General features: G+C 39.6%; 1 protein-coding gene across 2 annotated transcripts in view; it reads right to left on the bottom strand.

The window, feature by feature from the left end:
• The window catches only part of DOCK1 (dedicator of cytokinesis 1), a 321,093-nt gene that overhangs the window by 46,348 nt on the left and 261,650 nt on the right, over nucleotides 1-13,095 (bottom strand). For both annotated transcript variants that reach the window (XM_054072202.1, XM_054072203.1), the window contains exons 38-39: nucleotides 10,636-10,755; nucleotides 1,241-1,330 (exon numbers count right to left, since the gene is read on the bottom strand). In XM_054072202.1, coding sequence (XP_053928177.1) covers nucleotides 1,241-1,330; nucleotides 10,636-10,755 — 210 coding nt within the window. The remainder of the gene's footprint in view (nucleotides 1-1,240; nucleotides 1,331-10,635; nucleotides 10,756-13,095) is intronic.

The following is a 13,095-nucleotide window of genomic DNA, read 5'->3' as shown; positions in this document are numbered from 1 at the left end:
TGTGCAAGCATAAAGGAGATGGAAAATTAAAAATGAGGAACTTGGAGAGTAGCTACTCACTGGTGAATAATCATATCTGACACATGAGAAACATTTATAGCAAAGGAACAATCTCTGGCAGATTTCTTTTATATTGAAATGAAGAATACTCTCTGTTGAACGCAGCCCTACTGACAGAGGTGCAGGCAGCAGGCCATGGAAGACTCTTCTGGAATACCACAGCACCAGAGAAGAGCTCTAGGTACACATCCCTTACCTTCTGCAGCACAGAGCAACATGAAACCAGGCTCCAGATTTGTTAAGCAAATCAATACAATTAGTCTGTCACTAAAAAGAGTCAAAATGCCACAGAAGGAGAACCATTAAAAAGAGATAAAAATTCAGCTCTAGAGAGCTGGAGGACAGAACCATGGATAAACCCTCAAAAAGAACATGTAAAAGAGCAAAGAATAAAATTGAGAGGAATGGTATTTACCTTTATTCTTTCCTCCCCAAGAAAGGAGATTCTGGGGGCACAGGGAGGGAGATGATTCTGGGGGGATGGCTCTCAGCCATCCTCAAACTGAGCATTGGTGTCAGCGGAGAAAGAGGGTGCAAAGACACCGTATTAATGTCCGGCTCAGACAGACCAAGTAATGCAGATAAACAATTCAAAAAATTAAGGACTACATACTCTGGTGAATGCAAAGGTAAAATATACCAAAACCCCAGAAATTCAGGAATTTTCAGAACCAAACTGGAATCAAGTCCCAACTCCTGTGAAAGTGTTTGAGACGTTAGGAGGCCGTTCATCTCTTTGGAGAAGAGAAGGAGTAAAAAAACAGTGCAGGCATAATGAATGGGTAATGTCAGGGCAAAAATAACTGACTCTAGACATGAATGCTTGTGGATTATTCACACCTAAAAAAAGAAATGTGAATATGGAAAGACACTTGAGAGAGAATGAGGATTTTTTCATGTTTCCATTTATATTTAAATTCAAAATTTCCTTTTATGCCCCAAATAAATCAGCATAACATTACTGAAATATTTTTCTTTCAGTTAAAAAAAATACATAAAATCAATTTTTTTTCAGGCACTGCAATAGTAGCCAGTCAATCAACATTGGTTCAAGAAAGCCAAAGCAAGCATCTATTGCTGCATTTCAGTGTCGTAGAAGAGATTTTCGATATAAACTTCAAAGCTTAGAAATTAAATTCTGAAAAAAATGCTGCAGTGTCTATGTCATAAAAAAACCTACCAGCAGTTCACTGAGTTGTTCATAATCAAACATTTCATTTTCATACTGTTCTGCAAGTTCTTTACCCAAGGCAATGGCCTCTTCCCACATCTGTTGAAAAAAAAAAAAATCACAAAACAACAACAAAAAGCCTGAATTACATATCTTGGTTAAACAACTACATTGGAATAAAGCAAGACTTAATAAAACACAACAAAATGCATTGTGTAACATCCCTGAAAACACTGCATCTGATGTGCCAAATAGCTGTGGCAGTATTACCCACATGGTTCCTTTTCATGCAGATGAAGTAAAGTGATCAAATTGTTTCAGAAATAAAATGATTCCTACTAACCCAACTAGATATTGATAATGTGTAAACACAGCCTGCCCACACGGAAGCACAGAACTTTGGATAAATGCTGTCAATCGATTACAGTTCATAATAACCTCCCTCTCCCTTTAACACAGAATCACAGAATGGTTTGGGTTGAAAGGGACCTTAAAGATCACCATGCTCCAAGACATGGCAGGCAATTTGCTGACATGGCTTTGAACAAATATTCATTATAATTCCATCGGATCCTTTTCCTCTCTCGTTCTTCAACCATGAAATTCAGCAGCCTCAACCGATCCAAAGAAATTTAACAATATCGTTCAGCTCGTCAGAAGCCAACAATCTTAATGAGGAGCAGCAAGAATGTTTTTAAATGTGTATTTTTCATTTTTTTCTACTCTAAATATAAAGAACTGTTCAAACCCAAAACAATTAGCACACCAGCCTGCATGTGATCAAACTTGATCTGCCTCTGCTGCTGAAATTTGGCTGGCACTGCTGGCCTCACTTTATTAAAAAAAAGTGAGATTTGGAATAAGATATAAATCCATTTGGTTCACATTACTCTTCATGTTAAATTTAAATCCCCTATCCACACCACCTAATTATCCTCTCAGCATCAGGCCACACGTTCCTTGTCCTGGTGAAATACCAAGACGGCGGCAGCTGCAAAGAGCACTTGGATGAAGGAGAGCTGAGGAAAAGGGCTGAACGCACATTTTTCACATCGCCCCCCGCTTTGTCTTGGGAACAAAGAGTTTAAGATGAAGCACCACAACTTCCAAACACGGAGGGAGTTGTATTCTGGGGAGAAAGAAGGGGAATGTCGCTCCTGGGGAAACCTTCACGCACACAACACATCCATCCCGCACAGTACGCCCAGTCCCATCCACTTTAATGCACTGCATAAATAAGAAATATTTTCCTCCCCAAAAACCCCAAAAGCCACCTCAAAACACAGAAATCCCACAACTGAAGGCCCAAAATCTGAGTTGGGTAAATTTTATTTCTCTTCTGATCTGCAAGCTGAAATCACATTTCTTAGTATTTCAGGAAAAAAACTGTGAGAAAACAAGACTTCTAGGAAAATTCCTACTTCTAGACACTGATTTAAAAGTACAAGCCAAACACTGAGGGTTCGTAAGATTGTCAGTATGACTGAGACTGCTGCCAACACTAGCTGAGGTACAGGGCACAGCTACCTGTGATTTAGTCACATAAATACCAGGCTGGGACCCACAATGTCTTTTTTTTTTTCCTCGGAAGTGGCAATTTGGAGCCCAGCCAGGCTGAATACTCAGTAAGTCTTTCCTGACATATCACACGCCAATGCCACAAAAGTGAGACGTGGTTTGGGTCCCACCTGGTTGCTTTCTACCCCTTTTCAAGCAGAGGGCACTCATCCTGCAAACAAAAGGATGGACTGAAAGATTGCCCTGGCAGCGCGAGAGGGAAGGGATGGAAAGCAGCAGCCTGAAGAGACAGGGAGCTGCTGATGGTGGAGTAGATGAGGAGCTGCAAAAGGAAAAATAGTTATGGGAGTCTGCAGGGAGAAAGGACAGAGATAAATGGTCTCAATGTAATGGAGTAAAGTAAGAGAAAATATGGGCCAGAAACTACACTGGTAGGGCTGAGAGAGGGAAATGAAGCTTTTGAATCCTAAAGAAAATAAACGGGCAGACGCTTGGGCAAACAGAGACTGAGCAGTGACCTAATTTAAGACAGAAAGGAGACAGATGCTCAGGAGGGGTAGAGCCTGGTTCCTACAATAACGGCTCCTTACGGCCCCACGTGATGTTCAACCACTTCTCTTGATTTTTCTCATTCCTACAACAAGGTTCACAATATTATTTATCTAGGGAAGAGGACTGGAATGAGCATGAGTTACCTTATGTTTGTAAAGTGTCTTGAAGATGAGAAATGCATAGGAATGACTAATTACAATCACCGTAATGAGGGATCACGTCTGCAGGAAATCACAAGGCAGTTTCTACATTCTGCAACCCAATTTTTGCAAGTGGAAGGATCTGAATGTTTTTATTCGCATTATGTATCTAATCTACAATGATGATACAGAGCATAGTTTTATTTCTAAACAAAAATTAACATGAGTTTAATAGCAAAGGCATATTTGCAGAAAACAGAGTATATTCTTATACAGTAGCTGAGTTAATTTTGACTCAGAAGAGTAAAATACTACCAATTTATAGAAACAAAACTAATATTCAGTTGTTTGATAAGTAAGCAAGTGAAATCTTTCAAAATCATTAAACCATCTCTCATTCTGACTGCTGTTTTCTTTTTAACTTCAGTCATCCATAACATCTTTGGCATATTTTCATTTCAAAGAAAATGGCATTACCACAATTTTGCTTCAAATTTAACCAGTCCCTCTCCAAAACCAAAGCACTTCTAGTCTCTATTTTGTTGTGAAAATATTTATAGATGATCTCAGGTAAACAGCTTTGGAGCTGAATGAGACTGGAAATAAATGGAAGTCTATATAATTTGAGATTTGCATCAATGCTGTAAACAAACTCATTCAGTTCTTCCATTGAATCCTGAATAAGCACAGACATTGCGACACGTTTCCAAAGCACGGCTGGCAACTCAAAGCACCGGCTGGGTGCTAAGGCTGTAGGCCTTTTAGTGCAAACTAATTGCACCTGATCATCAAGAGGCAGGGGATTCTGGATGAGTGGTGGGAGAGAGGAGGGGAGGAGAGAAGCCAAGAGGCTGAAACGCTGTATTGACTTTGCTTAATGGGCCTTGATGCCACCGCGGCTTTGCAGCCTGTGGATCACACCACAGCAAGTCTGTCCCGGACTGTCACTGCCATCTGTACTGCCGCAACATCCTGGAAATCAGCAGAACTTCAGAAAAGACATGGATCTGTTGGAACAGGTCCAGAGGAGGGCCACAAACATGATCAGAGGGATGGAACACCTCCCCTGTGAAGAAAGGCTGAGAGCATTGGGGCTGTTCACCCTGGAGAAGAGAAGGCTCTGGGGAGACCTTTTTGGGGCCTTTCAGGACGTAAAGGGGGTTCACAAGACTGACGGGGACGAACTTCTTAGCTGGGCCTGTTGTGATAGGACAAAGGGTAATAGTTTTTAAAGTAAAAGAGGGCAGATTCAGACGGAATAAAGATTTTTACAATGAGGGTGCTGAAACACTGGCACAGGTTGTCCGGAGAGGTGGTAGAGGTCAGGTTGGATGAGGCTCTGAGCAACCATATCTAGTGGAAGGTGTCCCTGCTCACTGCAGGGGACTTGGACTAGATGACCTTTAAGGTCTCTTCCAACCCAAACCATTCAATGATTCTAAAACCAGACCTGTGCCACTGAAGGCACTGCATACTCATCAACGTCTATAGGTAGCACAGCACCGCCACCAGTTAAATGATGACTTCAGCAGAATTAAATAATTTGCTTTTTTTCTTCCCTTCCCACCCTTGTCAGATGAGACTGTAAACACACCGTGTTTCTGTTGTGCCTCCCACAGCCTGATCAAACCCTTTAGATGTTACTGAATATAAATAATGAATTTTATGTATGTTTCATACCCAAAAAACCAAATTTAGTATGATATAGATTTAGCTCATTTCCAATACACACATAGTAATCACACAATCCTAGCACTCCTCCTCATAACCATTCCCCTGTCCATACATAGAGCTGAACAGGAGAAAGTAGATATTATGAACATTTGTTTCTGGCTTAAATTACCGGAATTACTTTAAAAATTCTTTAACAATTAGTTTAGAAGTTACACTGCTCCTATTTTGTCACATTATTTTTAACAGGCACTTTCAGGTTTAACAAAGAGATAAAACCACTCTTTCTCTATCATACTGCAAATAAGCGATAAAAATGCCTAACTGTGGGAAAATATTCTTCCAATTTTTGTCAGCCTCTAACCTGGCCCCTCTCCAGCCAAGGAGTCAGTCTTAAGAGAAAAACACCTACTTTTTGTTGCTACTACCTCTTAAAAAACCCACTCTGTTCCAGCATCTCCATTTTGGAATCCAATTGTTTTGTCTGTCCTCTGAAGGATCAACGAGAACTTGTATTATAAAACTCAACTGGTAAAAAGTCAAGTGTCCTGAATACCAGAGGTCCATGAGTTCACTAACCACTCGGCTTTTCCCTTGGGCAATTGTGCAGCTGGACAACAACACCTGCAACATCCTCTAAAACAAGACCAAAGCCAGTCATTTTTCCAATGTCGTAACAGAACCAGGAATCGTGTGTTTAAAATCCCCTGCGAAACCCTCTGAAAAATTTCTCTGTTTACTACAGAGCAAATTTATTCAGGTGAGGACAGCGTGGCTGTGGCAAAGGATTCTGATAAATGAAATCTATATTCTTGAAGGTCAATAACTCCCAATCTGCTGCCTCGCAGATTTCCTGTCTTGGAAAGCTTCCCAGGTTTGCCCAGGACATGGCATGTCTTCTGGACGAATGAGCCGTATGGGGAGCTACTACACAGGATTTGTACGACATACAACTCATTAATGCAAGAAACAATTTATCTGGAGAGTGTACCAGGGAGAGCGCTTGGTGACAGTGGAAGGAAAATGCTTCTTTTATACTCAAGGCGTAAGAAAAATGTGTACAGCTTAAATTTAGTTGTGCGAACACGAGCTGCAAATTGTTATGGGGAAGACTTTGAGGATGCAGAAGGAGATCTTTATAGGGAAAACCTAGCAATTTAATTTATTTTTGAAGCTGAATTGATTGTTGCCCAGAAAGAACTGCAGCATTCAATTTAGTTTTTGAGGTTCTTTAATAGCAGCAAAGGAGGATCTTAGGATATTTCTTGGCTCCTGCTGAGTTAACGGTCAGTAAAAATGAAGTAGCCTAGGATAAGAATATTATCATGCAATATGCTGATCTGCCAGGGACATTCCAAGCTGTTTAAATTTCCAATAGTGTTAATTAACCACCACGTAACCCTAATATTTTAAATAAAAAGTTAAAACACAGTATTTCTCTATCGCTAATGTAGCATTCAGGATGTGTAAGATACAGCCATGGTTGGGAACTCTTTCAAACAACATGCTATATTCATTTGGAACACAGTCAAACACCGCATCTTTGCTCTCTGGAAACCGTCTCTGTCCTTCACAGCTCTCAGGATGGGCTCATGATCTGACGTGGGATAAGAGCTGGACACAAGCCTCACACTGATTTTTGGCAAACAGGTGAATTTCAGCACTATCCTGTTAGCTGGAAAAAAAAAGAGCCATTTGATGCCATCCCATGGCCAGAAAAAAACCCATTATAAGCCAAAGCTTGGGAGTGTCAAACATTTTGTGTTTCATGGCTTCAATAAAACAGTAAAAGCTATTTTTTGGGTGGGGGAGGGGAAGGGGTGCGACGCTAAAGGAAGGAGGAAAGTAAATAAATCAGCAATGTGCATTTATTTATTTTTTTCTCCCTGGGACCAACACTTTCAATTTACGAAGGAGCAGTGGAAAACATTTACTGATTTATAGGCCGCAGCATCCACTGGCACACTTGAATATCATTGCTGTTCATACATTTCACCATGTAGGAATAAGAACATTGCTGCTTCCTCTTCAGCTCCAGAGCCCACACAAGCTGGTTTAAAAATGATATCTTAGCTTTATCAAGGACACTAAGTATTTTTTGGCTTCAGTAGTTCATTAGCATTGACTAACACTGACGGCTCCACACAAGCAAAATTTCACCCTCTTCCCCTGTCACTTTATTACTGCCAATACTTTTCCTTCTTGTCCTGAGATACTCTAACCTACTGATTTTCAGTAAAGTCCCTGGATTAAGGGCTTTGCTGAAAATTACAAAGCTTCAGCAAAACACAGAAAGAGCAAACACTTCAGAGTAGTTCAAAGGATGGGTTAGACTGCCGTGATAAGCATGAGGATAAGGCTTTTAAGGGCAAAAGCCAAGAGAGATGGAGGTGTGACTGGAAAGTGCAACACAGTAAAGAATAATAATCTACGAGAGAAAACTATGTGTATAGTAGGGAAACTCATAAGTAATAACATTTCATTTTGGAAACAAGGAGTTTAGAAGAGTAACGAAAAGTATTACTAATAGGGAATCAAATCTATAAAGTAGAAGAACAGCAAAATGATGACCCCGTACCTGAAAATACTAATTTACTAAAGGTGGAGGGTGTACTTCAGCTTTACAGAAGGTTGGTTTAGAGACCAAAAGTGAAATATCAGTGAAAAGCAAGCTTCCTAAGAATAATATATTAAAAAACAGAAATGAAAATGAAGAGTCTTAAACTCTCAACTCAAACTACAAATCAAACTACAATATCTCAAACTACAAATAACATTGATATTCATGGTGAAGGGTAGTATTTTGTGCTTAGTCAAAATGAGACGCCCACTCTCCTGCTTTCTGTGCAAACCCACACTCCATATTATTAAATTACAAATTTCTCAGGCACTTCTAGAAGTGAGAGCCTCCGTACACTCCATTTCCGCCTGTGTATGGAGGATTATACTTTCCTCTAAATTCACCTCACCATGAATGCTAATATTTAGGCAATAAGCCTCGTGGTTGGTCTTCACTTGAAAAGGGCACTGCGCATTCCTCTTGGGAAATTACTCCACCAAGAGAAAGAGATCATGATTTCTGGGAGGCTGAACTACACCATCCTCCAAAAAGACCAACCAGTGTTTTAAAACTAGCTGTCACCTTTTCTGAAATCCCTCTCCTCCACTTCTTCTATGTAATGTTTCTAACCATGTCTACCTCCCTTCTCAAGCCCAGGACTTCCCATCAGGCAGGCTGGAGTGGAAGAGGCACAGTCTCCCAACGACTTTAAAAAAAACAACTCCTGAGCTTCCGTAAAAAGCCTGGAAGCAGCTCTACAGCTGCCCAGGGCAAAATTACCTTCTTTTGACATCTCTTGTTAACTTTACGGGAAGCGAAAGCAAAGTAGTGGGATAAAACCCAAGTGAGTTACCAGGCAGAGACACAGTTGGGCAATTACGGTAACAAAAAGACAAACTGATCAGTGTATTGGTTCAGTCTTCTACAAACACGCAGCAAACACTATTTCAAATGCATTAGTGATCATGGAATGGCATAGTTAAAGCACCTACTGGACTACATTTGCAAACTTCATAGGTACATGTAAGCAGTTGATTTAACGTAACGTCAGAACATCCTAAATGAGAGGATTAACTTAATTCTACTGCGGAAACCTCAACTTTGAGCTTCTCAACATTTGAAAATTTGTGTAAGATGCTCATATTCTCAGTGCATATTGATTTTTTTTTCCTTCTCATTAAACAACAGGGAAATTTATTACCAACTGGAATGAACAGAAGATAAGAGAAGAAATATCTGTATCTAGGACAGAGTGTTTTGAAAAGGAATCATTTCCTCACACAGAGGAAAAAAAAACAAACCCACATAGTAGTCCTATGATTTGAGTTACTCAAAGGAATAGGAATAAGCAAGCACAGTGATCCCTTTGACATCATTGTTCACTAAACTTTTTAGAAAAATGAAGATTCAGCTATTTAATCTAACTATGAGGGAAAGGCGAAACACAGCATTCTCAGTGCTATTTCTTTCGAAAGCAGGTAGAGCCTTCTCTGATTTCTAGTTGTAAAATTAGGAATGGTTATTCAGTCTAACAAAGGTCTTTGGAGCGTGGATGCCGTGCTGTGTAACGCAGCGCAGGCTGAAAAGCAAGCAGCAGGTATTTTGCCTGCTGTTTATATAAACAGCTCATTAGCGCTATCAGCAGAAATGGGTGGGTACAACTTTAAGATGGGCTGTTTTCAATATAGATGTAAAGGACGCTGCAGTTTTCAATTTACAGCTGAAATGCACTAGCCTAGTGCTCAGAAGAATAATTCCCACTGTCTGTACACCAGCACGATAAAAGATTAACTGTGAGGCTATAAAGATGAAAACCAACAAAATAAAAACATGTGACTTCTGGCTTTTCCTTTCCAGAAAGGAATGTAATATTAAAATATACTTTTAAATGAGCTATGACCCCAGTTCGAACAAGGTTCTCCTTACCTGCTATTAAAGCGTTAGCAAAAGCTTTTTGGGCAGCAGAAGTGCCCTGTGGAATCCAGTGCCACCCACTGCATCTGCATGGAGGTATCTGCAGAAGCCCCCACCCCATGCAGCCTGTTGGCATAGCCTGGCTTTATCATAGACTAGAATGACGCTTCCTGTAGCATATTTTATTAACAACTTCTAAATACTGCATAAAGATAAAGGTATAAAATTTGACCTTTTAAGCAATGTTTCTATGAAAATACCAATCTGATTCTGCTAAAAACTTACTTGGAAAACGTGAGCTGGCTGGATAAAATTCTAGCTCTACCAGAAAATTAAATTTCTGTTTGTACTACATTTATGCTACGAAGATTGCTTTCAAAAACCCAAGTTTAAGTTTCTGAGATATTCTGTCAAAGAGATCTCTGCTTCTACATGTAAACATTCTGTGGATGAAATACCCAAACACGGCTACATCCCTACCTCTCCCTGTCTACAAAGTCAAACCCCTCCAACTCTGCAGAGAGGTAACACCAGCACTCTATGCTTCCCACCACGCAATGCTAAATACAAATTCATCTTGCAATAGAAGATACAATTGCAATGACATATTGTCATCTGCAAATATTTCCAGCCTTCTCGCAATATGAACCACAAACAACCATTCTCTGAGGGAATTATTTTGTGCACACAAGAAAAAACAAAGGTAGCTGAAGGATTGCATTAGCTTTTGCAATTGCCAGAAAAAGCATGTCTCTCAAATTATGTGCATCACTTCTTTATTTTTTCCATGGCATCATATGCACATATATTTACCCTTAACACAGCAGTTATAAATGTACCATTAATCTCTCTGTCTTACTTTTTTTTGGAAGTATTATTATCTTTAACTGCTAGCTGGTGCACCGCTTACATAAAGCACTCCAAAAATCTTGTGGCAAGTTTAAAGCACCCTGAAGGTCACTTGACTGCTAACTCTGTTTGCTATTCAACTTGTAAGTTAGAAAGAAAGGCAATGAAATGTATTTGGACTTTTTTTCTTCTCTTTTTACCTTGCCCTTGTCAAAGTAATGGATAATTTCTTGATATAGCTGATCTTTCAGCTGTCCTTGAGTAGCAGCCTGGTATCCATCCCGCTGGGTAAGATGAGCTGCACATGCTTCTTCTGACCACTAAATCATACAAGAAAGATGAGGAAAGTGAAAAAAAAAAATCAAAAGTTATTAAATATCAGTAAAATTAGGCTTAATAAAATATAATTTTTTTTAAAAGAAGTGGTACTACAGCTAAGGCACTAACAAAGATTGGTTTTTTTTTTTATTTTGGGCAGCTGTGTACTTTGATTCCTTGGGCATAAGGATCATTTATTTGAATGCTGTAATTGGAGGCTAATTACACATATCAGCCGGAAGGAAGTTTCTTGAGGTGACTTCCTTTCCTCAGCGAGTTTAATGAGACTGACCTTGGCCTGCTGATGGGTACAACCTGCTGGATGCATAATGAACGCTTGCAGGTTTATGTTGAGAGAAGTCCTGAAGCCAAGATACATCAATAAGAACGGAAGGGACTTCAGGCACATAAATTAAATAGCTACAATTCATAGAGAAACGTTTTGAGACATGGAAAAGTGCAACTAACTTTTTACAGCCTGTCTGCAGTCAGTAGCTCTTGCTTTTCCAGCAAAGGCCTAATGGATGAGGAGGAAGGCATGGATGTTAAATTAATTTCCTCCTAGACCTGAGAGGACCAAGCAATTCCATACAGCCTTCACCCTTGCTCCTGCATAGTCTGGTGTCCAGTAAGGGACAGGTGCAACTGAAACCTCTGGACTCCAGTATTCATATCACCTACTCTTCATCTCTTTTCTCTCCTTCCACTAATATTCCCCTGTGATCTACCTGGGGATGAGACAACACTGCAGCCTTTTCCCTAGACGGGATACTAACGCTATAGACTACCCTTCCATAGCAGTCTATTTTCATGAGACTAGCAGGAAATTAATACCTCCAAGACTCACAAAACTCTATCAAATCAAATCACAAACCTCCATTAAATCAAATGGAACTTCTCATAGATTGAAAAAGAGACAAGGACAGGTGTTCCGATATGACTTACCTTAAGAAACCAAGTTCAAAAATTAAATTATTTAAAGAACTGTTCACTTTGTTCTCTGAAAATCCAAGTTACTACAGAAGGAAGACTGCTCACAAAAAATAAAGTGGTATAACATTTGGAAAAGAAGAAATTCAACGAAAGATCAGCAACTCACAGATTTATTCAGAATCGCTGTTACATCATCTAGTTTTACCTCCTGTATATTATTAAATTTCACCCCATTACTTAATTTGACCTGACTATCTGTGCTTGGCTAAAGCAGATGACTTTGACAACTTGTACCACAAAGCTGTGCTTCTCAGCAACACAAACTTAACTGAGTCTGCAATGCAATGGCTTTACTTTACAGCATACAAAGAGCCACTATCTTCTGGAAGTTTTGAACATCCTAATTTTGACTGAATGGGTCAAAAATAAGTGTGCTTCATAAGCTTGCAGTGATCTGGAGAAAACAACGGTGTCTCTCGCTCTGCAGAGACAGCCTTCTTGCAAATTTAAAGGTGAAATTCTCAAAAGCTCTCAGTCTTGACCTATATGTGATCCCATTAAAATCAAGGTGATGAAATATATGCCAATGATGAGTTGTCATTGAAAATCCTGTCCTCGAGGTTTGAAAGAAAAACTCGATTGCTTTAAAGTTACACACACCACAATATTGCTGCTTCTCACGCAATACTGAACTCCTCCATCTGCTGCTAACCACTAGTAGTAAAAGGATATTACATTAGCTAAATCAATACACTTTTATAATAAAATATTCCTGAAGTATAACATAATTATATTTATAAACATACATCTGCTTAGTGATGAAAGCCTACGATAAATACTACCCCTTGCGTTTGCCATCTCCTATTGATTTATATGCATTATAAGAAAACTGGATATTTCTTTCTAGTAAATCAAAGGAGTATAAGATACTCATCCAGTCTCTGAAGATATTTTGTAAGAAAAACCAAAATTGGCTAAACCCTACTTTAAGATCAAATAAATCATATCGATTAGCAAGTTCAAGCTGTAACAGGTATAAGTTCAAATGACATTTCATGGCACAGTTCATTCCATCATTTTTCCACAAAATGCAGCACCTGTGGAAGGGAATGAACGCTTTATCTTCTCTAAAAGCTTCATTCATGCTAAGTGCGATGAGCAAGTATTACACAATTTGGCAGTCCTGTCTTATGTCCCTCATGGGTATAAGAGAGATCTTTATAGGCACAGACTCGGTGAGTTACTCACTCAAACCTCTCCCCACAGGCAACCGACTGCACCAGTCTGTGTGACTGGAGGTGTCAGAGCCGTCTCCTCACATCTTCACCTCTCTGACACATGCCTCAGCACAGAAAATTTCATTACCAAAGAAGTGACTGCATCTGGCAGGCTGTGTCCAACAACTGCCC

This window comes from Cuculus canorus, chromosome 7 (genome assembly GCF_017976375.1).
Source record: "Cuculus canorus isolate bCucCan1 chromosome 7, bCucCan1.pri, whole genome shotgun sequence".
Lineage (NCBI taxonomy): Eukaryota > Metazoa > Chordata > Aves > Cuculiformes > Cuculidae > Cuculus > Cuculus canorus.
This window is presented reverse-complemented; position numbering and strand designations above follow the sequence as displayed.